This window comes from Scyliorhinus canicula, chromosome 25 (genome assembly GCF_902713615.1).
Source record: "Scyliorhinus canicula chromosome 25, sScyCan1.1, whole genome shotgun sequence".
NCBI classification, from domain to species: Eukaryota; Metazoa; Chordata; class Chondrichthyes; order Carcharhiniformes; family Scyliorhinidae; genus Scyliorhinus; species Scyliorhinus canicula.
The window spans coordinates 2,677,395-2,705,191 of NC_052170.1; the positions used below are offsets into that span (position 1 = coordinate 2,677,395).

Consider the following 27,797-nt stretch of genomic DNA (forward strand, 5'->3'; position numbering starts at 1 on the left):
CCACCTCACCTTTTTTTGGACAATATGGGCAATTTAGCATGGCCAATCCACCTAACCTGCACATCTTTGGGCTGTGGGGGTAAACCCACGCAGACCCGGGGAGAACGTGCAGACTCCGCACAGACAGTGACCCACTGTCGAATCGAACCTGGGACCCTGGCGCTGTGAAGCAACTGTGCTAACCACTGTGCTACCGTGCAGCCCTTGAAACAGGTTAGGAGTCTGAATGGGGAACTTCCAAAGGAATCCACCACTCTGTTCTGTTGGAGAGGCAGGTGGTAAGTTCACATTTGCACAAGGTTCGAGCCTGTATGGAGCTAAAGGAGAAAAATGACACACAAGTCACCTTCTCCTTTGGGCAAGTTTGTTGTTTCCCCCCCCCCCCCCCCCCCCCCCCCCCGGGGTGAAATTTTGGAAAAAGCAACATGCAAATTAGGAGGTGGATATCCGTGATTGTGTGCTGAATTTGTCAATCTGCCAAGGGAGCAGTGGGACTAATCAGTCTCAGTCACTCTGGGGAAGGAGGAGGAGCAAGTCGGGATTCCCAGCCTGGACTGCAACGGGGAGGACAGTAACCCAGGCCCACCTCTAATCCCCACCACCCGCAAGGAACAAAATCCCTGCCACTCTCTCTCCAGGCTCACCCACCACACAGACTGGGCAAATTACCAGGGTGCTCGCTGTCACTGGTAGGCTCCTATCCCAGTGCAAGTCACCACCTTACCCCAAATATCCCAGCAACACCAGGGCACTTTCTGGTACACGTAACATATTTGAATTCAATGTGCAACACCAGCACTGCTACGAGTGAGAGAAAATCCCACCTTGGTCAGGAAGGAAGAGAGCGAACACCAGTGTCAAAATAAAAGTCAGCACAGCAGAGGGTGTGTATCTTACTGATCTCCACCTTTGTAGAAAGGACAGAATATAAATATAGGAACACTTTGAGGGGCTCCTAGTTTATTCCCTGCTGAAATATAGCAGGTAGACATATCGCATCGAGTCCATTTCCTCATCACAGAAAGACAAACTCATCACTGCTGCTCTGCCTCGACCTCCCTGGCCGGCCAGACTTGGAGATTAGCACAGTTTTATCCGGTTTGTGAGTGCACAGTTCATCCAGACCATAATCCTGAGCACAGCCACCTGCAAAGGTGAAAATAGGGTACTTCTCTTTCAAAGACGAGGAGCTCAATACCTAAGGGGGGAAAAACAAAATATACCCGATCACAAACTCGTCCTCAAAACACGAATCAAACTCACAGAGAATGTCACTGATCAGGGTCAATGATTCATTATATAAAAGGCGCTGGATCAAGGAGATTTCAGTGTTAGGGGATGTGTCGCACTGTCAAAGGGTCAATACTGAGGGAATGCTGCACGGTCAGAGGGTCAGCGCTGAGGGAGTGCTGCAATGTCAGTGGGTCAGTACTGAGGGAGTGCCGCACTGCCAGAGGGTCAGTACTGAGGGAGTGCTGCACTGTCAGAGGGTCAGTACTGAGGGAGCGCTGCATTGTCAGGGTCAGTACTGAGGGAGTGCTGCATTGTCAGAGGGTCAGTACTGAGGGAGTGCCGCACTGTCAGAGAGTTAGTACTGAGGGAGTGCCGCACTGTCAGAGGGTCAGTACTGAGGTAGTGCCGCACTGTCAGAGGGTCAGTACTGAGGGACTGCTGCACTGTCAGAGGGTCAGTACTGAGGGAGTACTGCACTGTCAGAGGGTCAGTACTGAGGGACTGCTGCACTGTCAGAGGGTCAGTACTGAGGGAGGGCTGCACTGTCAGAGGGTCAGTACTGAGGGAGTACTGCACTGTCAGAGGGTCAGTACTGAGGGAGTACTGCACTGTCAGAGGGTCAGTACTGAGGGAGTACCGCACTGTCAGAGGGTCAGTACTGAGGGAGTGCTGACTGTCAGAGATGCCATGTGTTGGGTGAGTTGTTACACCTTTTCCGCTCTCAGGTGGATGTTAAAGATCCTGTGGCCATAAGAAATAAAAGCTGGAGAAAACCAGATGGCCTGTCAAGCCTGCTCCACCATTCAATATCATGAATTTCAATTCCACCTTCGTGCCTGCTCCCAATATCCCCCGATTCAAGACACCAAAAATCTGTCTCTCGCAGCCTAAAATATAATGAAATGTGCCCCCCAGAGTGGAGGCTCATACAGATTTCTAGATAAGAAGGATATCAAGGGGATATGTGGGCAGTGCGGGAAAATGGCATCTAGGTTCCCGCACAATCTAGCTGATTGGCAGCGCCTATTCCTATTCCCAATGATGCCTGTGCAGTTTGACCATCACTTTCTCTGACATGTGTTTTGACAGTAGCTCAACATCATGAGTTTATTAATTGCTGTTCTGACTTGGTTGGGTCTGTTGAGTGTTGCATGTGATCAAGCTACTCAGTCTCTTTTGACTTCACCCTTTGCTGTTTGTACCACATTCATGCCGTTGAATGAGAGTATTGCTCATTGTACTCCACTCACACTTTGCTGTGTTGAATTTCACAGACCACCTTTACACATTTTGTTTAACCCATTCAGTAATTTCAATATCACTGCCCATCCAAGTTTGGTATGGTCTATAAACCCATATTGGAGTTTCTGAATGCATGTCACTGAGGCTCCCCATTCAATGTTCCACTCCATCACAGCCCAACACATCACCTCTAAATATTTATTTCCTATTCTGCAGCCAATTCAAGTTTTCCCCCACCTCCTCGCGACTTTGAGCTTAACTTGTGTGTGGAACTTTATCAAACAGTAGAGGCTGATTCCACACACCCATCACACTCTCCCGTAATTCCAGAGTGGAGTTGGTCTTTCTCCCTGTACTGATGTGGTGCAGCAATGGACTGGAATACCATTGTTCCAACGCCACGAGAAATCTCCGGCATGATAGGCAGGAACACAGATACAAGCTGCTGAAGTTTATTTTCAGTTCAATATGGAGCAGCATTTGGAATGTCTCTTTTCCTCACACAGAATTTCAGCCAGCAATGGCGAATACTGCTCAGAAAGACAGGACACTCACCGTTGTGACATTTTTACACAAGTTTTCAAAATCCTCCTTTGTCTGTGCATAAAACCCGATGGTGCAGCTGGGATCCATCTTAGTGAAGGACAGCTTCCTTGGAGAGATGCAATGAAATGACTGGGGAATAAAGAAGCAGCCATTAATAAAGAGCTCCCTTTTCAAGTGAAATACCTCCATCCTCCAGTGTACACCTGGATGATGAAGTTCGTAACAACATTAGTTCAATCTTCCTCCAATTTGCTCTATCTTGACTGAAGGGGCGAAAGATAGTAACACTCACATCCCATGAATGAAATAAAACAGAAAGCTCCCACCTCTCACTGGGGCCTGATTTGGTGTCAATGACAGGGTTGCACCATCCCAGCCCAGCCCATCCCAGCTCCCCCGCATCAGCCCATCTCGATTCCCATAAGTCCATCAAAAACAAAATTAAGTCGGCAAAAACTATTATTTGGGCAGGATTTGCAAAATGCAATTGCTTTGAAAAACGAAACTTTTCCCAAGGGATATGTGGGCAGTGCGGGAAAATGGCATACCTGGCTGACAGTCAGGTAAAAGTACAAAGCTGTCTCTATTCTACCCCAACATCAGACAACATCATACCAAGTCTACAATTTCCAGAGCAAGCAGCACTTTGATCTCTTACAAGAAAGATCAACAGTCTCTATTTCCTTTGGGGTAATCATAGTGCACTGGTTATAAATGGGCATCAAGTTCCTCTTTCTTTATTGGTCATTTTGAAATAGAGTTGACAGCTGGTTTTAAATAATATAGACACTGGAGCAGCATGGCGGCACGGTGGTTAGCACTGTTGCCTCATGGTGCCAAGGGCCCTGATTCGATCCCGGCACCGGGTCACTGTCCGTGTGGAATAGAATAGAATTTACAGTGCAGAAGGAGGCCATTCAGCCCATCGAGTCTGCACCGGCTCCTAGAAAGAGCACCCTACCCAAGGTTAACACCGCCACCCTATCCCCATAACCCAGTAACCCCACCCAACACTAAGGGCAATTTATCATGGCCAATCCACCTAACCTGCACATCTTTGGACTGTGGGAGGAAACCGGAGCACCCAGAGGAAACCTACGGACACACTGGGAGGATGTGCAGACTCCGCACAAACAGTGACCCAAGCCAGAATCGAACCTGGGACCCTGGAGCTGTAAAGCGATTGTGCTATCCACAATGCTACCGTGCACAATGTCTGTGTGGGTCTCTCACCCCCACAACCTAGGGTAGGCGGATTGGCCACGCTAAATTACCCCTTAATTGGAAACAAAATTTCAAAACTAAAATCGCATAGACACATCTGGTTTTACCAACAAGAAGTTAATCCTTCGAATGTCAAATTAGACAGCTCAAAGCTGTGCAGTTAATTCGGTCTCTCCAGCCATCAAAATATACGTCCGTCTCTCTTGACCTGCAATCGTTAAGCCCCAGGCCCACCCCGTACCAACAATGTAGTTTTGCTCACCTCCAACAGAAAGTCAGGTTTAGTGACATCCACAACAGGCTGGCAGTAGTGAGGGTCCAAATACAGCAAGAAATCATCTGAAAAATGATGGCACAATTACTTCATATTCTGTTTCACTATAACTCATATTTCTGCCAAATGTAATCCCACGCCTGGAGAGCAGGAGATTAAAAACGAGCAGAATGTCCCAGATGATCATCCTGTGACTCCTCACGTACGTACGTCTGGGACATTCAGCACAAGATTGGTCACATTGCTGAAGTCAAAAATGACTGATTTCATGTGTAAAACCTCATTCTATATTTATTTCAAATACGTGTGTAACATCCTGCCTCGTAAATATTTTAAAGAATTGGACAAAGGTTTAAGCTGACTGAAGCCATGACTGGTTATTGCTCACACAAATCTCTGCCTTCTGACTAACAGCGACATTGTTAATTCTAAAGATGCACAACTGCCCCTGTGACTACAGACATCAAATCCCAAGGAATCGTACAAAGACTCTTCACGTTTCTTGAGGCCAGTCAATGGAGACGATCCGTCTGCGAGGACAAAACGATCCCAAAATCTCTTACAACTCATTAACAAAAGGTTGAAATGTTAACCACCTCAAGAATCCACCTCCAACCATCACAGCCCCTCCAACCTGCTAGAACCTGTAATATTGCCTCATGGAACTGAAAAGGGCAGACTGCCATTTTCCACCCAGCAAGCAAAGCAGAAAAGAGCTTTGTGGCGATTTTTGAATATCTGGCTCCTCAATTACATTGTTTTCCACTGGAATCACTGAACTTCTGTACAATACTATCGTGCCTCTCTTCACTATCTGGAAAGTGAATTATCCAACATCAGTCTTCAGCCAGCTGATTCTAAAAGAATAGACCGTTGGGCTTTGATTCTGCACTCTTGACTCACGTGAAACAATAAGCGAGTCGCTCATCTCCTGGCTCCCCCAAGGCAGTCCACTATTTACGAGGCACAGGGGCAGCTCCAACAACACTCAAGAAACTCAACACCATTCAGGAAAAAGCAACCCACTTGATGAACATCCCATCCACAAATATCCAGTCCCCCATCACCGACGCACAGTGGCAGCTGTGTGGACCATCTACAAGATGCACTGCAGCAACTCACCAAGGCTCTTTCAGCAGCACCTTCCAAACCCACAACTGCTACCAACTAGAAGGACAAGGGCAGCAGGTACCTGGGAACCCCACCACCTGGAGGTTCTCCTCCAGGCCACTCACTATCCAGACTTGGAAATAGAGTGTAATTCGTTCACTGTCGCTGGGTCAAAACCCTGGAACTCCCTCCCTAACAGCACAGTGGGCGTACCTACACCACATAGACTGCAGCGGTTCAAGGCAGCAACTCACCTACACCGTCTCAAGGGCAATTAAGGATGGGCAATAAAGGCAAGGCTAGCCAGAGACGCCCACATCCCATGGGCGAATTAAATAAAAGAGTATTAAGTCAGTGTAAATTCATCCGCCCCCCCTCCGAACATTCGTTCAACCTAACGCAGTGCCAAACCAACAGATCACTCCGCTTATATGGGCCCAGATACTGAATATTGATGAGCTATTTGGCAGTAGGGTGGTCAGGGGTCACTGGTAAAAGGGCAGCATGGTGGCGCCTTGCAGGGGCGCTGAGGTCCCAGGTTCGTTCCCGGCTCTGAGTCACTGTCCGTGTGGAGTTTGCACATTCTCCCTGTGTCTGCGTGGGTTTCGCCCCCACAACCCAAAGATGTGCAGAGTAGGTGGATTGGCCACGCTAAATTGCCCCTTAATTGGAAAAAATGAATTGGGTACTGTAAATTTATTTAAAGAAAAGGAGTCACTGGTAAGGGAGCCACAACTGATTTTTGTCTCGCAAATCCGAGCCAAAGGACCTAATCTGGGAGCTTCCTCATCCGGCTGACACACAAATCCATTGGATCCAACAAGTCCGGCCCGCCCCGGTCCAGTCCGGCCCGCCCCGGTCCAGTCCGGCCCGCCCCGGTCCAGTCCGGCCCGCCCCGGTCCAGTCCGGCCCGCCCCGGTCCAGTCCGGCCCGCCCCGGTCCAGTCCGGCCCGCCCCGGTCCAGTCCGGCCCGCCCCGGTCCAGTCCGGCCCGCCCCGGTCCAGTCCGGCCCGCCCCGGTCCAGTCCACCCCAATCCAGGCCAGTCCACCCCAATCCAGTCCAGTCCACCCCAATCCACTCCAGTCCACCCCAATCCACTCCAGTCCACCCCAATCCACTCCAGTCCACCCCAATCCACTCCAGTCCCCCCCCCAATCCAGTCCAGTCCACCCCAATCCAGTCCAGTCCACCCCAATCCAGTCCAGTCCACCCCAATCCAGTCCAGTCCACCCCAATCCAGTCCAGTCCACCCCAATCCAGTCCAGTCCACCCCAATCCAGTCCAGTCCACCCCAATCCAGTCCAGTCCACCCCAATCCAGTCCAGTCCACCCCAATCCAGTCCAGTCCACCCCAATCCAATCCAGTCCAGTCCACCCCAATCCAATCCAGTCCAGTCCACCCCAATCCAGTCCAGTCCACCCCAATCCAGTCCAGTCCACCCCAATCCAATCCAGTCCAGTCCACCCCAATCCAATCCAGTCCAGTCCACCCCAATCCAATCCAGTCCACCCCAATCCACTCCAGTCCACCCCAATCCACTCCAGTCCACCCCAATCCAGTCCAGTCCACCCCAATCCAGTCCAGTCCACCCCAATCCAGTCCAGTCCACCCCAATCCAGTCCAGTCCACCCCAATCCAGTCCAGTCCACCCCAATCCAGTCCAGTCCACCCCAATCCAGTCCAGTCCACCCCAATCCAGTCCAGTCCACCCCAATCCAGTCCAGTCCACCCCAATCCAGTCCAGTCCACCCCAATCCAGTCCAGTCCACCCCAATCCAGTCCAGTCCACCCCAATCCAGTCCAGTCCACCCAATCCAGTCCAGTCCACCCCAATCCAGTCCAGTCCACCCCAATCCAATCCAGTCCAGTCCACCCCAATCCAATCCAGTCCAGTCCACCCCAATCCAGTCCAGTCCACCCCAATCCAATCCAGTCCAGTCCACCCCAATCCAATCCAGTCCAGTCCACCCCAATCCAATCCAGTCCAGTCCACCCCAATCCAATCCAGTCCAGTCCACCCCAATCCAATCCAGTCCAGTCCAGTCCACCCCAATCCAGTCCAGTCCAGTCCACCCCAATCCAGTCCAGTCCACCCCAATCCAGTCCAGTCCACCCCAATCCAATCCAGTCCAGTCCACCCCAATCCAATCCAGTCCAGTCCACCCCAATCCAATCCAGTCCAGTCCACCCCAATCCACTCCAGTCCACCCCAATCCACTCCAGTCCACCCCAATCCACTCCAGTCCACCCCAATCCACTCCAGTCCACCCCAATCCACTCCAGTCCACCCCAATCCACTCCAGTCCACCCCAATCCACCCCAATCCACTCCAGTCCACCCCAATCCACTCCAGTCCACCCCAATCCACTCCAGTCCACCCCAATCCACTCCAGTCCACCCCAATCCACTCCAGTCCACCCCAATCCACTCCAGTCCACCCCAATCCACTCCAGTCCACCCCAATCCACTCCAGTCCACCCCAATCCACTCCAGTCCACCCCAATCCACTCCAGTCCACCCCAATCCACTCCAGTCCACCCCAATCCACTCCAGTCCACCCCAATCCACTCCAGTCCACCCCAATCCACTCCAGTCCACCCCAATCCACTCCAGTCCACCCCAATCCACTCCAGTCCACCCCAATCCACTCCAGTCCACCCCAATCCACTCCAGTCCACCCCAATCCACTCCAGTCCACCCCAATCCACTCCAGTCCACCCCAATCCAGTCCAGTCCACCCCAATCCAGTCCAGTCCACCCCAATCCAGTCCAGTCCACCCCAATCCAGTCCAGTCCACCCCAATCCAGTCCAGTCCACCCCAATCCAGTCCAGTCCACCCCAATCCAGTCCAGTCCACCCCAATCCAGTCCAGTCCACCCCAATCCAGTCCAGTCCACCCCAATCCAGTCCAGTCCACCCCAATCCAGTCCAGTCCACCCCAATCCAGTCCAGTCCACCCCAATCCAGTCCAGTCCACCCCAATCCAGTCCACCCCTTTTTTGTGCTGACTCCTGGAAAAAGCAAAAATAAAAGGCAGACAAGAAAAGCTGTGGCCAGTGTAGGGGAAATCCCCCCCCCCCCCCCACCCCCGTGACACATCACGAGAACCCTATAACTGACAATATCCTCTTCTCTCAGGAACTTGATCAGTTCCTTTTCAAACAGTTGTAGCGCAATAACGCCACAGAAATCGGTTCTGTAGAACGATGACTAAAAAGATATATTTCTCGGAATTCAATATAATTTTTTGCTTTTACATGTAAGTGGCAGCCAAGAGGATCCAATTAATCAATTAATCGAATGGGGAGACATTAATTCCCTTCATTTAAAAATAAATCCGATACGGAAGTATAGAATACCCTAAATCCTCATAACTAAAAACTTTGAGATTGAATTTTGTCCCAGTTAGTTCTCCCCTGCACTCTCTGCAAAGTCCTAGTTCCTTCACAAAATACCAACACTAAGTTCAGTGCTCCAGATTCACCACTGCCCTCCGCTTCCAAACTAAAAAGTGATTTTCGTTTTGCACCCAATGGTCTGAGCAATAAAATCTCATTAGTGTCCAGCTGCCCGGCAATGCCGGGTCGTCATCATCAATGATGCGCATTCAGCAACGACTCCCACCTCTGCTCTCACCACTTTCCTTTGGCCACAGCCCAGAACAAAAAAAAAAGGTTGACACTACTTCAACACCTACCTTGGTAGCCAATGAAATAAAGTGAGTGCTTGGGTTTCCCACCGATGATTCCAATACAACATTCAAGCTTCAGAATTTCCTACAAACAAACAAGGGTTAGACTCCTGGTACATTGCCGAGCTATTTGTCTAGCAAAGTCACATGAAAGGTGAACCAGGGAGGCACACCATTGGGAACTGGCCAACAACAGGAGAGGACAGAGCAGAGACTGATGCTGCATTTGGGATGTGCCGTGATTGCAAACCCAGTTAAATACATGGTGTAGTGTTTTATAAAGACATCGAAAACCTTAGCAAAAAAGGTAGGTTCTTTACTCAGAGTGATTAGGGTGTGGAATGGACTGCCTGCTGTGATAGTGGAGTCGGACACTTCAGGAACTTTCAAGCAGTTATTGGATGGGCACATGGAGCACACCAGAATGACAGGGAGTGGGATAGCTTGATCTTGGTTTCGGACAATGCTCGGCACAACATCGAGGGCCGAAGGGCCTGTTCTGTGCTGTACTGTTCTATGAATTAGTACGTGCAGGAGATGTAGGTACAGAGCACACTGAAAGGTTTATAACGTAAATTGTCAGCTTTATTGCCTACCTTCACACACTGCATGTACACGGGATTGAGATTTTCTCCTCCAAGTCGAACAGGCACCAGGATCATAACGGACTTCCAATCACAGCCAGAAACGGTTCCCCCCTTCAACGGGGCCTCACACAGATTCAGCACGTCTCCTTTATATACTGTCTCAGAAAAGGAAAGAACAGTTGCAAACTTCCACGTTGCCACAAGAAGAAGCTTTCAGCATAGAGTCATGTAAAATACAACACGTAGAGAGCAGAACCTGGATTATTCACCACCCCAATATCCGTATGTGATCATCTGGCAGAATATTTCCAGGATTCACACCTGCAGCTTCCAAAACTCAGTGAAAAAAAACTTTCGGGGCGGCGCAGTGGCTAGCACTGCTGCCTCACGGCGCTGAGGTCTCAGGTTCGATCCCGGCTCTGGATCACTGTCCGTGTGGAGTTTGCACATTCTCCCCGTGTTTGCGTGGGTTTCACCCCCGGCAGGGTAGCATGGTGGTTAGCATAAATGCTTGACAGCTCCAGGGTCCCAGGTTCGATTCCCGGCTGGGTCACTGTCTGTGTGGAGTCTGCACGTCCTCCCCCTGTGTGCGTGGGTTTCCTCCGGGTGCTCCGGTTTCCTCCCACAGTCCAAAGATGTGCGGGTTAGGTGGATTGGCCATGCTAAATTGCCCGTAGTGTCCTAATAAAAAAGTAAGGTTAAGGGGGGGGTTGTTGGGTTACGGGTATAGGGTGGATACGTGGGTTTGAGTAGGGTGATCATGGCTCGGCACAACATTGAGGGCCGAAGGGCCTGTTCTGTGCTGTACTGTTCTATGTTCTATGTAACCCAAAAGGATGTGCAGGGTAGGTGGATTGGCCATGCTAAATCGTAAATGCTGGGTCGCCAATGATGCCCACATCCCAAGAATTAATAATTTAAAAAACAAATAAATGATTGGAATCCAGAAAATTCTCCAAATTAGGATTGGGATAGGATGTTGCTTCAGAGAAACTCTACCAAAGCACGAGGAACAGAGTCAGATGACTGGCTCTCCAGGAAATCCAATTACAGCCTTTTCCTGCTGGAATGTGAGAACAGATAGTTGTGTCTATTTTTACAGCATCCTTTCACACAAGTCAAAAAAATATTGTTCATCATCACTGCAACCAGAGGAAAGACTAAAGGAGCAATTCACCCTCACACGTCACCCTCCCTATTGCTGGCAAAGCTCTTGCTGCAACATTGAACAGTGTCAATATCCACAACAAACACCAGAGTGTTTGGCTCAAAGATTACTGTGTAATTAAATGCTTCTTAAATGTTGGAGGGTTCCCATCTGTACCACCCTTTCAGCAGCAAATTCCAGATTCCCACCACCGTCTGGATGAAAAGGCTTTTCCTCAAATCCCCTCACCTTAAATCTATGCCCCCCCTGGTTACTGATCTCTCCACAAAGGTGAAAATGTTTTTTCACTATCTACCCTATCTATGCCCCTCATGATTTTGTGCACCTCAATCAAGTTCCCCTCTCAGCCTTTTCAGCTCCAGGGAGAACAACCCCTGCCTAACCAGTCTCTCTTCACAGCCGAAACACTCCAGCCCAGTTAACGTCCCGGTGAATCTCCCCTGTGCCCTTTCGACTGCAATCACTTCCTTCCTATAGTGTGCGTGTTCATGAAGGCTCCGCCTTCTCAACCTTGCCCCTCGTCTGAGGTATGGTGACCCTCCGGTTAAATCACCACCAGTCAGCTCTCCTCCTCCAAGGGGAAAATAACCCGCTGGTCATCTGGGACTATGGTGACTTCACCGTCACCTTTATAGTGAGGTGACCAGAGCTGCACACAGTACTCCAGCTGTGGCATAACCAGCATTTTATACAGCTCCATCATAACCCCCTTCTCTTGTATTCTATGCCTCGGTTAATAAAGCTAAGTATCCCTTAGGCCTTCTTAACCACCTCCTGGGCAGCATGGTAGCACAGTGGTTAGCACTGTTCCTTCACAGCTCCAGGGTCCCACGTTAGACTCCCGGCTTGGGTGTTTGTTGTAGCCACCTGGGGTTGCCACGCCCCAATTCCAAAATGGATGCCCGCAAAGATTGCCGGGAAAATTGGCCAGCTACAAGGAAAACAAGCAGGTGCAAGGTTTCCTGTGGATTAAGATTTGCAGAACCCAGACAGAACTGAAACCAATAGCCATTAGCATATTAATGAGCTATCTCCGGAGACAAAAAGGAAACATTGAAACAATCGAGAACAGGACAGACTCCCCGGCGCCAGTGGGAGCTAAAACAAAGGCAGGCCAACGGCCACATGGGGCCCGCCCAACTATCAGGGAACAACTCCGGTACTGGAGAAAATCAATAGGAACGATTGGGACATGGTCCAATTAATTGAGACCAAGTCCGGGGTATCCGCCCAGAAGGGCGCGAAACCCCTTGGGGTATAAAGCAGAGTCCCTAAGTTCAGTTCGCTCTCTTGGCAGCTCTTGAAAGAACTCTTGGCTCCTGCTGAGCAGCTGCACCAGAACAAGTAAGCCTAAGATCAACGCACGCTACGAGATAGACGCTCCTAGCTACTATTCCGTACCAGTTCGAAGCCAGCAGTATCAGAACCGGACAACGGCCATTGTTCCTCTGGCCCTGTGGGCCACTCGAAGCTAAGTATAGGTTTTAGTAGTAGTTGTAGTTTAGCGAGCAGAGTTTATGCATGACTAATAATTGACTGTGTGTGTAAATAAATGTGTATTGATTTCAAACTTACTAACTGGTGTATTGAGTCATTGATCAGTATTTGGCTTTGAACCCTGTGGTGGTATCAGAAAGATACCTGCCGACTCTTGAGCAAAGGTAATTAAAACAGAGCAAATTAAGGGAAAGCATAACGAGCAACACTGTCTGTGCGGAGTCTGCAGTTTCTCCCCGTGTCTGCGTGGGTTTCCTCCGGGTGCTCCGGTTTCCTCCCGCAGTCCAAAGATGTGCAGGTTAGGTGGATTGGCCATGCTAAATTGCCCTTAGTGTCCAAAAACAAAAATGGTTAGGTGGGGTTACGTAGATAGGGTGGAGGTGAGGGGATAGGGTGGAGGTATGGGCTTAGGTAGGGTGCTCTTTCTAAGGGCTGGTGCAGACTTGATGGGCTGAATGGTCTCCTTCTGCACTGTAAATTCTATGATTTTATGATCTACCTGTCCTGCTGCCCTCAGGGATCTATGGACGTGCACCCAGAGGTCTCTCTGATCCTCTGTATTTCCGGAGCTTTTACCGTTCATTGTCTATTCACTTGCCTCGTTAGTCCTCCCAAATGCATCACCTCAAACTTTCCAGGGTTAAATTCCATTGGCCACTGTCCTGCCCATTTAACCAGCCCGTCTATATAATCCTGTAATCTAAGGCTTTCCTCCTCGCTATAAATACCACACTACCAATTTTCGTGTCATCTGTGAACGTACTGATCATACCTCCTACATTGACGTCTAGATCATTAATGTACACTACAAACAGCAAGGGACCCAAATCCCTGTGGAACACCACTGGACACAGGCTTCCAGTCATAAAAACCTTCAGCCATCACCCTCTGCCTCCTGCCACTCAGCCAATTTTGGGTCCAATTTGCCAAATTAATCTGGATCCCATGGGCTGGTACCTTCTTCACCATCATCTACAGACCTAGTCACTTCCTCGAAAAATTCAATCACATTGTGAGACACGATCTCCCTTTGACAATGCTGATTATCCTTGCTTAATCTCGGCCTCCCAAGTGGAGATTTAATTCTGTCCCTCAGAATCTTGTCCCACAATTTCCCTACCACTGAAGTTAGTCTCACTGGCCTGTAATTTCCTGATTTATCGCTACCACCCTTCTTGAACAATGGTACATTAGCTGTCCTCCAGTCCTCTGGGAGCTCCCGTGGCCTGAGAAAATAGTCAGAGCCTCGGCAATCTCCTCCTTTACCTCCCACAGCAACCTGGGATACATCTCATCTGGGTCTTTATCCACTTTTAAGCCTGCTAAAAGCGTTAAAACCTCCCCTACGTCTTCCGGCTCCATACATAGATTACCATGTTAGTTCCTACTCTTTTCCTGGTTATCCTCCTGCCCTTAATATACTTATAAAACACTTTGATTTTTCCTTATTTTACCCACCAGTATTTTTTCATGTCCCCTCGTCGTTCTCCTATTTTGATTTTTAAGTAACTCCTGCACTTTCTATATTCCTCGAGGGATTCCGCTGTTTTGAGTCCTCTGTATCCCTTGACATCAGGGGTTCTCTAGACTTGTTGTTGCCACACTTCATAGGGTTATGGAAAATCCCAAGGCTTTTTACACGTACAGAAAAAGCAAGAGGGTAGCCAGGGAATGGGTTGGCCCACTGAAGGACAGGCAAGGGAATCTATGTGTGGAGCCAGAGGAAATGGGCGAGCTACTAAATGAATACTTTGCATCAGTATTCACCAAAGAGAAGGAATTGGTGGATGTGGAGTCTGGAGAAGGGTGTGTGGATAGCCTGGGTCACATTGAGATCCAAAAAGATGGTGTTGGGCGCCTTGAAAATATTAGGGTAGATAAGTCCCCAGGGCCTGATGGGATCTACCCCAGAATACTGAAGGAGGCGAGAGAGGAAATTGCTGAGGCCTTGACAGAAATCTTTGGATCCTCACTGTCTTCAGGTGATGTCCCGGAGGACTGGAGAATAACCAATGTTGTTCCTTTGTTTAAGAAGGGTAGCAAGGATAATCCAGGGAACTACAGGCCGGTGTGCCTTACGTCAGCGGTAGGGAAATTACTGGAGAGAATTCTTTGAGAAAGGATCTACTCCCATTTGGAAGCAAATGGACGTATTAGCGAGAGGCAGCATGGTTTTGTGAAGGGGAGGTCGTGTCTCACTAACTTGACAGTTTTTCGAGGAGGTCACAAAGATGCTGATGCAGGTAGGGCAGTGGATGTTGTCTACATGGACTTCAGTAAGGCCTTTGACAAGGTCCCTCATGGCAGACTGGTACAAAAGGTGAAGTCACACGGGATCAGGGGTGAGCTGGCAAGGTGGATACAGAACTGGTTAGGTCATAGAAGGCAGAGAGTAGCAATGGAAGGGTGCTTTTCTAATTGGAGGGCTGTGACTAGTGGTGTTCCGCAGGGATCAGTGCTGGGACCTTTGCTGTTCGTAATATATATAAATGATTTGGAGGAAAATGTAACTGGTCTGATTAGTAAGTTTGCAGACAGCACAAAGGTTGGTGGAATTGTGGATAGCGATGAGGACTGTCAGAGGATTCAGCAGGATTTAGATAGTTTGGAGACTTGGGCAGAGAAGAAGCAGATGGAGTTTAATCCAGACAAATGTGAGGGAATGCATTTTGGAAGGTCTAATACAGGTAGGGAACATACAGTGAGTGGTTGAACCCTCAAGAGTATTGACAGTCAGAGAGATCTAAGTGTACAGGTCCACAGGTCACTGAAAGGGGCAACACAGGTAGAGAAGGTAATCAAGAAGGCATACGGCATGCTTGCCTTAATTGGCCGGGGCATTGAGTATAAAAATTGGCAAGTCATGTTGCAGCTGTATAGAACCCACTTGTTAGTTAGGCCCCACTTGGAGTATAGTGTTCAATTCTGGTCGCCACACTACCAGAAGGATGTGGAGGCTTTAGAGAGGCTGCAGAAGAGATTTGCCAGGATGTTGCCTGGTATGGAGGGCATTAACTATGAGGAGAGGTTGAATAAACTCGGTTTGTCCTCACTGGAACGACGGAAGTTGAGGGGGGACCTGATAAGAGGTCTACAACATTATGAGGGGCATAGACAGAGTGGATAGTCAGAGGCTTTTTCCCAGGGTTGAGGGGTCAATTAATCGGGGGCATAGGTTTAAGGTGCGAGGGGCAAGGTTTAGAGGAGATGTACGATGCAAATTTTTTTTTTTTTTTTTTTTTTTTATACAGAGGGTAGTGGGTGTCTGGAACTCGCTGCCGGAGGAGGTGGTGGAAGCAGGGACGATAGTGACGTTTAAGGGACATCTTGACAAATACATGAATAGGATGGGAATAGAGGGATACGGAACCCGGAAGTATAGAAGATTTTAGTTTAGACGGGCAGCATGGTCGGCACAGGCTTGGAGGGCCGAAGGGCCTGTTCCTGTGCTATGCTTTTCTTTGTTCTTTACCTTTACAGGAACACGTTGGCCCTGTTCTCTCTCTATTTCCTTTTTGAATGAATCCCACTGTACTAATGTAGATTTTCCTACAAGTAGCAGCTCCCAGTCGACTTTTGCCAGATCCTGTCTTATCCTGTTAAAATTGGCCGCCCCCAATTTAGAACCTTTGTTTCTGGTCCATCATCTTTGTCCCTTTCTATTACTACCTTAAATCCTACTGCGTTATGGTCACTGTCACCAAAATGCTCCCCCACCGACGCTTCTACCACTTGCCCGGCTTCATTCTCTAAAACTGGGTCCTGCACCGCCCCCTCTCTTGTAGGACTTGCTATGCACTGGCGTAAAAAGCTCTCCTGGAATTTTAAGAATTCCACCCCATCTAAGCCTTTCACACTTTGACTATCCCAGTTAATATTGGGGAAGTTGTAATCCTCTACTATTTTTAGATTTCTGTGAGATTTGTCCAAACTTCTGCTCTTCTATCTTGCTTTCAAATATCTATCCATGTTTCAATGTTATCAAATCTGGCAGTGAATTCCAGATCACAAGAACTCACTGTGTAAAAACAAAGTTTCCTCATGTCTCTTCCCAATCACCTTAAATCTGTGTCCTTTAGTTAGCGACCTTTCCGTCACTGCAAACAGTTTTATGACTTTGAAGACTTCTGTCAAATGTCCCACAAATAAAACTATAAAGGAATTTAACTCCGCCAACAGTAACTCACAAAAACAATAAAAGGAGCTTTACAGTCAGTAAGTAATAAGTAGTGTAGTACAGAATGTTCATTGTGGTGTTAATGTAAGCCTACTTGTGACACTAATAAAGATTATTGTAAGGGCCACAGTACACACTCACCTGTGCAGTCCTGGGCTACATAGATAGCAATGTTCAGAGATTCAGAGTCTTCAGCTTTTTCTACCGCCCTCCTGAAAGAAATGGAGAACTCGGTTAATAGGAGTCAATTAAAACAACTACAGTGATAAAAACATAGCTGCAAACTATTGCAGCTCCCTTTCTTCAGACCCATCCTGGGTTGGCCGCCAGCAGCCATTCAGCACCTCAGCCAAGTGGCGTTCCTTTGTGTCTGTGCCGAAGCTAGTGACTCAACGATGGAACGCGCTGCAGTCCCAGCCTGATCCTGTCCTATGCCAGGACCTGGACGGAGGTAACGTCTAGCAGTAATCACAGGACAGTGACAAACAGAAAGGAGTATGGGTTTACATTATTGCACACTGCACTATGACCGTACCCACAAACTAAACAGGAGCTAATCCCCATGGCAGGAAATAAGTAAAAGGGTGGTAAAACGTCCGACAATCCTGGGTCAAAGTTTATATCTAATTTCTGACATTTAAGTATCGACGTTTATGATCCACTCTTCATGCCTCTAGCTAGTCAGTGGAGCGTCAGCATGGTTAAGTGGTTGCACTCTTTCGGAGTCTGGACAAACAGCTTATTCATCTCGTTTGCTACAGTTCACAAAGTGGCTGCTACATTTCCTTGTTTAATGGTGACTATACTTTCATGACAATGGATTGCTGTTGGGCACTCCGTACTTCATTAATACAAGTGCTTTCTTTGGTGTGGTTGCCGGCAGGTTTTTACTCACTTGATTATGTGAGCCACAATGGATGGGCCATACCAGTCCCCAGCCTTCTTCCCAGATTTCTTCCCATATTCCACCAACTGATGCACTCCAAACGGAGCCTTGGGGTGATCTCCAAACCAGGAGATGATTCTCCGGTGCTCCAGCTCCTCTTTGTCCATCGTGTAGTCAACCTTGGCCCGTCTCCATGATCGCACGTGTGCTTGCGTTGTGGTGGTTCTCTGCGTATCCCTGAGGCTTCTACTTCTGTCCAGTTGTGAGCCAAGGACCTCAGAGAGAATTGGCCAGTTTAAAGTGTTTGATCTGGATGGTGATCTGGGCTCAGCTTCTGATTCAACAGACAGTAACACGTCAGGCCAGGTCCAGTCTGGAAAGAAAAAGGCCATTTACAAACCAGAGCTGCCAATACCCAAATAACATTAATTCTTTCTAGCAGGCAAGATTCCCTCGGTACCAGGTTGTCTAACAGTAAGTTATCAGGTTTTACTAAATAGGCTGAGTGTATAAAAAGTAGGATATTCAATAGTGACAGAGATATATCACATCCAAAGCTGACCTTGCCCTCACCCAACACAGTTGCACGTTTCAGCAACAGTGGCTCGACAGCGAACAGAAGCAGCAAAATATTTTCCTCCTTCGCTCAAAGACAAAATCTGTGGTAATATGGGCAACAGCCTGGATTTTAGGCCCCATAAAATTGGACACTTTAAATTAAAAATTGGACATTTTAAATCAAGGCGCAGTCAGCTCCAGGCAAGTTGAAGGGAATTCCAAACTTGGCCGAGTTTGAATACAATAAACAGGGACAAACCACCAGGATGTATCGGGACCTGCCCGATCGATCACCCATCAAGCTCTATTCATGGATCGATTGTTTTGAGCAGACAAGGTTATATACAAACACTGCACCAGGAAACGAACGCTGTGGACGGATTCTCGATGCCCTGCCGAGTGGCCATTAGTAACTCCACCCACATTGGCTGGGGGCCGGAGTACATTCTGGCAGGACAGGCTATCAGAATCAAACCCCTGAACCTCCCAGCAGCAAAGACTCCCTGCAAAGGTAATGAAGACCAGTGACCAGAGACGGAAGGAAGCCGCTTGTGAGACCCACCTTCGCGTAAAAGGACCCGGAGACAACCGAGTCTGAGGGTTGGACCCGCAGCTCGATCGGGTTTATCGGCACGGGTAGGATTAAGAATTTTGGGGCTGTTATTTTTTTTTTCATAAATTTAGATTACCCAATTATTTTTTCCAATTAAGGGGCAATTTAGTGTGGCCAATCCACCTACTCTGCACATTTTTGGGTTGTGGGGGCGAAACCCACGCAGACACGGGGAGAATATGCAAACTCCACACGGACAGTGACCCAGAGCCGGGATCGAACCTGGGACCTCAGCGCCGTGAGGCGGTTGTGCTAACCACTAGGCCACCGTGCTGCCCTTTGGGGCTGTTATTAGTGGGATAATTTAAGGATTAATTTAAGGGTCGCTGTTTTACTGTTTGTTGAATAAAGTTGTTTGATTTATACACTTGCATTGTCCTCTGTTCGCCTAGTCAGTAAAGATACCTGGGTAAAACGTTCAATTAATAAACTGGTCAAAGTGTCAGATTTTACAGACACAATAGGTCAATTCTACAACTTTTACTGCAAACCTCACACCGCCCAGAGATTGAGCCTTGAACCTTCTAATCTGCAAGGCTCTTGTTGCACTAGAGAAACAAATATTCAATTCTAAAATGTATTTTCTATGTAGGGAGGAAAGTTGGACGTGGTGAGGTTTATTGCATCCCAGCTCATCACACTTGTCCTTTGTATTTAAATCCTTCATTAGATTCCAGTTTTAGAGTTACTCCAAGACCTCTATCTACCCGTTGCAATATGCTGACAAACGCATTCACTATTATGTTGTAAAAGCTTTTACTTTAGTGGGAAATGTTCTGCTCACTACATCTCTTGGCCTTATAGACCAAATCTGATCTGACTTAGGTGAATCTCAACTGGGCTGCAAATAAGGCTAAAGTTTTTTGTGGTATCCCAGGTGAGGGTTTCTGTGGGGCATTGGGAGAGAGAATCAGGCAGGATTACTGATGGCAGACTGCTCATCGCTGATCCCTGCGAGATGCGCCGCTATGTAGATGACGTAAAAAAGCAGGATAGTGTTCAGCCGCAATGCCTCACTTGGGTAAATAGCGTGGCATCGATTCCCCACACGTCCAGGTTTACAAATGGTCAATTGGACAATTATTACTGTGGGCTGTACCTCAGCGACAGACAGTGCATTCAGCAGAGGAGAAGAAAAAGCATAAAACAAAAAGGGGCAAGACTTACTTCGAGACAGAAGATGGACAAGAAGTCCCTGAGCCAGTAACATCTGCCCACTGCGTAACATGCAACCCCAGCCACAGTCCGTGGTCCACACAGAACCCTCCAGCTGAGGAAATTCACGCCTGTATGTCAACCAGATCCGTGAGGCAAAGTCCTTCCGGAACAATTCCACCGAGGTAGGAGGGGAATTTTGGTTGTTGCCTGTCTCATAACTAGAGTCTGAGATTGACGGTGAATCAGCTGCTGGGAAAAGGAAGCAGGTGACATTATTAACAGTTCCGACAGTCAGTGACTTACAAAGTCACAGTGTGTCCCAGTCCGAGAGAGGAGCACAATACCTTCTGACTCAAAACAGTAGCAGCGTCCCAGAAGAAAAATGGGGGATGTCTTGCTGAAGCTGGTTCTCCCTTTCACCACCCAACCTATGAAGACACAGAATAGAATCAGATTAGCACAGCTGACTACTTAGGAAATCTTTCCCACAAGAAATGCTGACAGCGACACTGGCTGAGCGAGGGGGGGGGGGGGGGGGGGGGGGGGGGGGAGGGAAGAGAGAGATTATAGTTAGAAGTGTGAGATGACTGGATTAACATCAGCAGCGAAACATATATTAAATAAACGGACTCAAAACATTAACTCTGTTTGCTTCTCCACAGATGCTGCCAGATCTTTTCCCAGCATTTTCTGTTTTTAGTTCGGATTTCTCAAGGGTAATTAGGGATGGTTAATAAATGCCCACATCTCACGAGTGAAGTTGTTAAAAATTCCAGCATCCACGGTATTTGCTTTTGGTATTAAAACTAATCATTCCACAATGTATAGTCAATGCTCTCATACTGTCCGGATCAGTACATCATCGCAAGTTCCCCGATCAACTCTGTCATTTTAAAGAAACAAATATAAATATTAGAATCAAAGTAAAAGAAGCAAGCTTGAGGGTAAGGGAACCAAGGGCTTTAATTCCCAGTCTATAGATCTCCCTTAGTTGATCAGGGAGTTTGCGAGCTCTCAACTTCAGATCTGGTAACTGCAACGAAAATATACATAAGAAAGTCAACCAAGGGTATAATGTCTCTCAACAGACATGGCGATGAAGGAGGGATGGTTGATGTAGCCAACGTGACAGGACTTTCAGGATGGGACCAGGAAACAAAGAGGAAAGAAACAAATGTCTGGGTGTTGTGGAAACATTCCCATCTTTGCAGACAGAGGGTCTCACCATATTTGACATTGTTCCACGCTGTCATCAGCTTCGCTTTAATCTTGTCCACCTCGTCTGGCTCATTCTGCTGAGGCCTCTCTGCCGAATTACAATGGCTGTTCCAGCCATTCTCATGATCGCTGGGTCCTGGAAGCAATTGTCTCTTCGAGTCTGACGGACGCAGGTCTTCCTGGGTTTGGATGTACTGAACGGAGGAAGGCGAGACGGAATTCATTGGTCACGGAGTTAATTGTGATAAGACACAGCATTGGTGGACAGTGCATTCATTCATTTGCCTCTTGGCCATCTGAGTTAGAGCAAGAATCACCTGGAGAGCGGGAGAACACATACAAATGAAGCAGTTAAAATCCAGCAGAGTATAGTGGTCATCAAATTCATAAACGCAAAGACTTACAGCCAACCAAGTACAGAAGGAACAAGCGGGTAGCCCAATTTGACTGAGGTAATTTTGCAGACACATTTATTTTGCTTGGTACAAAATCTGTTTGTATACTATTGAGTTAATGCTGCCAACAGATCCCCAATGAGCCTGAGGTGGCAAGACTATGATATGTTGTGAATTAGAAAACCCAGGGATGGTGCCCGGGGTCAGTGGTTAGGACACAGCTGGAAGAAAGAAACACTTGTTAGATATTTCCAGAGTTTTCCAGTCTATTTTGCTATTGAGCCAGCTTCATTGGTCGCATTTGGGAGTTTGACTGCATTGCGGTTGTGAAAGTCAGAATTTCGATAGACTTGCCACACACAACGGTAAAATCGGTTTTCTGACGCTGATATTTCTGTGCGTATTTCTAGCCCTTTTTGTCTTATAAATACCACATTACTGAGCAGAAAACCCATCTGCAGGTACAATCTGGGTTGATAAAATTTCAAATTAGAAGTGTGTGGCCACGGGCACGGCCAGGGCCGCCGGGGCCAGGGCCGCCGGGGTCAGGGCCGCCGGGGTCAGGGCCGCCGGGGTCAGGGCCGCCGGGGTCAGGGCCGCCGGGGTCAGGGCCGCCGGGGTCAGGGCCGCCGGGGTCAGGGCCGCCGCGGCCGGGGTCAGGGCCGCCGGGGTCAGGGCCGCCGGGGTCGGGGTCAGGGCCGCCGGGGCCGGGGTCAGGGCCGCCGGGGCCGGGGTCAGGGCCGCCGCGGCCGGGGTCAGGGCCGCCGCGGCCGGGGTCAGGGCCGCCGCGGCCGGGGTCAGGGCCGCCGCGGCCGGGGTCAGGGCCGCCGCGGCCGGGGGTCAGGGCCGCCGCGGCCGGGGTCAGGGCCGCCGCGGCCGGGGTCAGGGCCGCCGCGGCCGGGGTCAGGGCCGCCGCGGCCGGGGTCAGGGCCGCCGCGGCCGGGGTCAGGGCCGCCGCGGCCGGGGTCAGGGCCGCCGCGGCCGGGGTCAGGGCCGCCGCGGCCGGGGTCAGGGCCGCCGCGGCCGGGGTCAGGGCCGCCGCGGCCGGGGTCAGGGCCGCCGCGGCCGGGGTCAGGGCCGCCGCGGCCGGGGTCAGGTCCGCCGCGGCCGGGGTCAGGGCCGCCGCGGCCGGGGTCAGGGCCGCCGCGGCCGGGGTCAGGGCCGCCACGGCCACAGTCAATAAATCTTCTCATAATTAACCTTCAATGTTTTAGCTAATTTCAGTGCTTCCACTACAGATTTGACGTGGGTACCAATGAAATGATTTATTGTCACGAGTACCGAGGTTCAGTGAAACGCATTGTTTGCGTACAGTCCAAACAGATCATTTCATACATGAAAAGAACACACGTAAATACTTAGGCACAGGAATTGTGTGAAGCATACGGAGTGTAGTACTACTCAGTGGAGAGGATGTATGAAGGGATCAGTTCAGTCCATAAGAGGGTCATTCAGGAGGCTGGTAACAGCGGGGAAGAAGCTGTTTCTGAATCTGTTAAGAGTTCTCAGATTGCCTGGTGAAAGAGGTTGGACCAGGACAGATTGTTGGTGAATTTGAAGCTGTCGACCATCTCCACCTCGGCCCCGTTGATGCTGACAGGGGCGTGTACGATACTTCACTTCCTGAAGTCAATGACCAGCTCCTTAGTTTTGCTGATGATGAGGGAGAGATTGTTGTCGCTGCACAATGCCACTAGGTTCTCTATCTCACTCCTGTACTCTGACTCATCGTTGTTCGAGATCCAACCCACTACGGCCATGTCATCAGCAAACTTGTAGATGGAGCTGGAGCCAAATTTTGCAACAGAGTCACGTGTGTATAGGGAGTATAGTAGGGGCTAAGTACTCAGCCTTGCCGAATGAAGGCCTCAGCTTTACTTCCCTATATTTTAATTTTGCTGAGGAGTACCTTGGATTTGTGACAGTATCAATTCTCCAATTTCAAAATGCCAAAGATCACAGTCACCTCCACCAGGTCCAGTGTGTAGGACAGGAGTAAAACTGAAAACATTTGGAGAATGACAAAATCATTCAGGTTTCTGTGATTTACAAGGCGAACCTCAGGCCTTAAAAAGCCGCCCTTACCTGGTCTGGCTTACATGTGACTCCAGACCCACAGCAATGTAGCTGACTCTTAAATTCCCTCTGAAATGGCCTCGCAAGCCACTCGGTTGTATTCAACCGCTACGGAAAACACAAAAAACCACCCACACCGACCCAGGCACCGGAAATGACAACGGCAAACCCAGCCCTGTCGACTCTGCAAAGGCCTCCTTCCTGACATCTGGGGGCTTGTGCCAAAGTTGAGAGCTATCTCACAGACTAGTCAAACAGCCTGACACGGTCACAGAATCATCCCTTACAGACAATATCCCAGCCATCGGCAGCAACAGAATTGTATTCAGCTACCAGGGCAGGTCAAAGGCTAGGAATCCTACAGCGAGTAACTCACCTTCTGACCCCCCCAAAGCTTGTCCACCATCTAAAAGGCACAAGTCAGGAGTGTAATGAAATACTCTCCACTTGCCTGGATGAGTGCAGCTCCACCAACACTGAAGAAACTCAACACCATCCAGGACAAAGCAGCTCCGTTTGATTGCTCCTCCTTCCACAAATATTCAAACCCTCCACCACCGATGAACAGTGGCAGCAGTGTGTACCATCTACAAGATGCACTGCAGTAACTCACCAAGGCTCCTTAGGCAGCACCTTCCAAACCCATGACCACTGCCATCTAGAAGGGCAAGGGCAGCAGATACCTGGGAACCCCACCACCTGGAGGTTCCCCTCCAAGTCACTCACCATCCTGACTGGGAAATATATCAGCTGTTCCTCACTGCCGCTGGGGCAAAATCCTGGAACTCCCTCCCTAACAGTGCAGTAGGTGTACCTACACCTCAAGGACTGTAGTGGTTTATGAAGGCAGCTCACCACCACCTTCTGAAGGGCAACTAGGGATGGGCAATAAATACTGGCCTAGCCAGCGAGGCCACATCCTGTAAATGAATTTTTAAAAAAAGGAGCCATAGATATTTCACAGATCCGAGATCCTGAAGAAAAAAACAAACGAGTCCAGTGGGTGACAGTGTGAGGAGTCTGTACTGCCTGGGTTACATTGACTCCCAGCAGTCCACCAACATCTCAACTTTAAAAAACTCAGCTTTTTAATCAAAATTCTCAATTGCTTTGTCCCTCTACAATCAATATAATCTCCTCCAGCCTGACACGTCCAACATCTCTCTGCCCCGCCTGTACTGTAATCTCTCTGCCCCGCCTGTACTGTAATCTCTCTGCTCCGCCTGTTCTTTTTTAAAATAAATTTAGAGTACCCAATTATTTTTTCCAATTAAGGGGCAATTTATCATGGCCAATCTACCTATCCTGCACATCTTTGGGTTGTGGAGGTGGAACCCACGCAGACACGGGGAGAATGTGAAAACTCCACACGGACAGTGACCCAGGGCCGGGATTCGAACCCGGGTCCTCAGCGCCGTAGGCAGCAATGCTAACCACTGCGCCACCGTGCTGCCCCCTGCTCCGCCTGTTCTGTAATCTCCTCCTGCCCAACCCCTCTTGAAAATTCCCTATTTTAATCACTCCATCACTGATAGGCATGTATCTTCAAATGTCTTCTCTACTGAGTACTACTACACTCTATAGGCTTCACCCAATGCCTGTGCCTAAGTATTTACATTGTGTTTTTTCATGTATGGAACGATCTGTCTGGACTGTACACAGAACAATACTTTTCACTGTACCTCGGCACACGTGACAATAAATCTAATCCAATCATGCTTCAAGATATCTGCGGCTCTAAACGCTCTTTTGGACGCTTGTTAAAATCCACCTCTTGACCAAGTTTTTCACTACATGTCCTAAAACCTTTTATAGCTCAGTGTCTAATGTTGGCTGATAACACTCCTGTGAAACACCTTCGGATGATTTATTGTGTTAAAAGTATAAACAAAAGTGGTTGATGTCAACACAATGAGAAGTTAGCGTCTGACTGCGAATAGTGACTATGACGACTCTTTAATAACCACCAAGATAACAAGTTAGTACTTTAACAACAATTTCACTAATGCTCAAACTGAAGGGGACAACACCAAACAATGAGTTTCACCTGCAGTGTGCATTCCTACTAACCAGGGTGAATAAGAAGTGAAGTTTTTTAAAATTTAATTTTTCAAAAGTGTTTTGGAAATTTAGAGTACCCAATTCATTTTTTCCAGTTAAGGGACAATTTAGCGTGGCCAATACACCTACCCTGCACATCTTTGGAGTGTGGGGGAGAATCCCACGCAAACATGGGGAGAATGTGCAAACTCCATACGGAAGGTGACCCAGAGCCGGGATCGAACCTGGGACCTCGGCGCCGTGAGGCAGCAGTGCTAACCCACTGTGCCACCGTGCCGCCCTGGGACCTCGGCGCCGTGAGGCAGCAGTGCTATCCACTAGAAGTGAAGTTAATACTTTGGTCTACTTTACAAGCAAATCACATGGTTAGGAAGCTGACTGAGCACAAGAGTTCAGAGTTACAACTAGGTGAAAGCAGTGAAGCGTCTGAAATCTTTCACACCATAGAAAAGATCATATTTAAGCCAGCATATGTTCTTCAAAACTAATTTGGCAAATAATAAACTCGTCAAATACAGCTCAATGAAACATCACAAAAAATGTATATCATAGGAAGGACACACCCTGTTTAAAGTAATTCCACCTCATTTCCCAACATTCCCAAAATCCAAATGTGACTTTACCCATCGTTCCACTGCCCTAAATCCTAACTGTTTGGAAAACAAGGCCCAATGCACCATCTCCTATTCCAAATTTATTCCAAGATCTTTTAATTGTGGGATTCCACATTTCTCTCAGAATTCCTTCCTTCTTAATCATGGCAGAACTGTCCCTTTTCACCCACACTGTCCCTTTTCACCCACACTGACCCTTTTCACCCACACTGACCCTTTTCACCCACACTGACCCTTTTCACCCACACTGACCCTTTTCACCCACACTGACCCTTTTCACCCACTGTTCTCCTGGCTCTCGAGTGTCTTTGGGCCACTTGACTTTCTTACAACTTTACTTCCTCACCGACTGTAACAAGAAAGCCACCTCCAGAACCAAAGGCTGACCCGGCTTTCCGCAATGAACAAACTACCTGTCGGAATATCATTCCCTGCTGAGGAATGTGTCAGTAACCAGGCTTACAGCAGTTGCTTCACAACCAGTGAAGGACAAAGTGTTCACATGTTGATCAGCTGAACATACACCAGTGGAAATAAATCCCAGTGATGGATATGAGGAAGCAGGAACAATCTGATGGCAGAAACCCTGGTGGTCCAGAGTCCTGGTCTGGGACATCAGCACATGGGACCAATGTTTAGGGTGAAGATCAGAAACAATTTGTTTTTTAATGTAGACTACCCAATTCATTTCTTCCAAAAAAAAGGTGGGGGGGGGGGGGGGGGGGGGAAGAGGCTTGGGGGGGGGGCCTCGGGGGGGGGGGGGGGGGCCTCGGGGGGGGGGGGGAGGCGCGGGGGGGGGAGGCTCGGGGGGGGGGGGGAGGCTCGGGGGGGGGGGGGAGGCGCGGGGGGGGGGGGGGGAGGCTCGGGGGGGGGGGGGGGAGGCGCGGGGGGGGGGGAGGCTCGGGGGGGGGGGGAGGCTCGGGGGGGGGGGGAGGCTCGGGGGGGGGGGAGGCTCGGGGGGGGGGGAGGCTCGGGGGGGGGGGAGGCTCGGGGGGGGGAGGCTCGGGGGGGGAGGCTCGGGGGGGGGAGGCTCGGGGGGGGGAGGCTCGGGGGGGGGAGGGTCGGGGGGGGGGGAGGGTCGGGGGGGGGGGGGGGAGGGTCGGGGGGGGGGAGGGTCGGGGGGGGGGGGGGGAGGGTCGGGGGGGGGGAGGCTCGGGGGGGGGGGGGGAGGGTCGGGGGGGGGGAGGGTCGGGGGGGGGGGGAGGGTCGGGGGGGGGGGGAGGCTCGGGGGGGGGGGGGCTCGGGGGGGGGGGGAGGCTCGGGGGGGGGGGGGCGGGGGGGTAACGGTAACTGCTCCATGTCAGATTCTCACCTTAACCCATTCCCCCGGCCCGCGCTCCGGTTTGAAGCAGCTTCGATCCGGTTGGTTTGTGGCCCCGAGAGTTTCCCGCTGTCCCTGCCCAGCCTCGAAGTCTCTGAGCGGACAGCCGGGCCCGCAGCGCCGATATCACCGCTGGCGGAGAGAG

At 49.6% G+C, this 27,797-nt stretch overlaps 1 protein-coding gene across 2 annotated transcripts; it reads right to left on the reverse strand.

Annotated features, from left to right (window-relative positions):
• Nucleotides 1–385: 385 nt before the first annotated feature.
• Nucleotides 386–27,797, reverse strand: atg4da (autophagy related 4D, cysteine peptidase a). 2 transcript variants are annotated; one of them, XM_038784709.1, is made up of 11 exons: nucleotides 27,644–27,797; nucleotides 21,193–21,502; nucleotides 20,312–20,395; nucleotides 19,977–20,213; nucleotides 17,648–18,011; nucleotides 16,894–16,964; nucleotides 9,920–10,065; nucleotides 9,330–9,408; nucleotides 4,508–4,584; nucleotides 3,031–3,150; nucleotides 386–1,198 (listed from the first exon to the last, which is right to left on the reverse strand). In XM_038784709.1, exons 2-11 carry the CDS (start codon nucleotides 21,407–21,409, stop codon nucleotides 1,016–1,018), a joined length of 1,578 nt encoding a protein of 525 aa, XP_038640637.1. In that variant the 5' UTR covers nucleotides 21,410–21,502; nucleotides 27,644–27,797; the 3' UTR covers nucleotides 386–1,015. The 2 variants fall into 2 exon arrangements, with proteins under 2 accessions (XP_038640637.1, XP_038640636.1); XM_038784708.1 differs by having other exon boundaries at nucleotides 19,977–20,216.

Bases quoted from the DNA above. Each gene is read 5' to 3' on its own strand.
- atg4da (XM_038784708.1), bottom strand. From the start codon at position 21,409: ATGAATTCCGTCTCGCCTTCCTCCGTTCAGTACATCCAAACCCAGGAA. The intron at 20,217-20,311 runs GTATTGTGCTCC...TCCTTTTCCCAG, and splicing joins CTACTGTTTTGAGTCAGAAG to CAGCTGATTCACCGTCAATC. The intron at 4,585-9,329 runs GTAGGTGTTGAA...ATCATTTTTCAG, and splicing joins TTATTTCATTGGCTACCAAG to ATGATTTCTTGCTGTATTTG.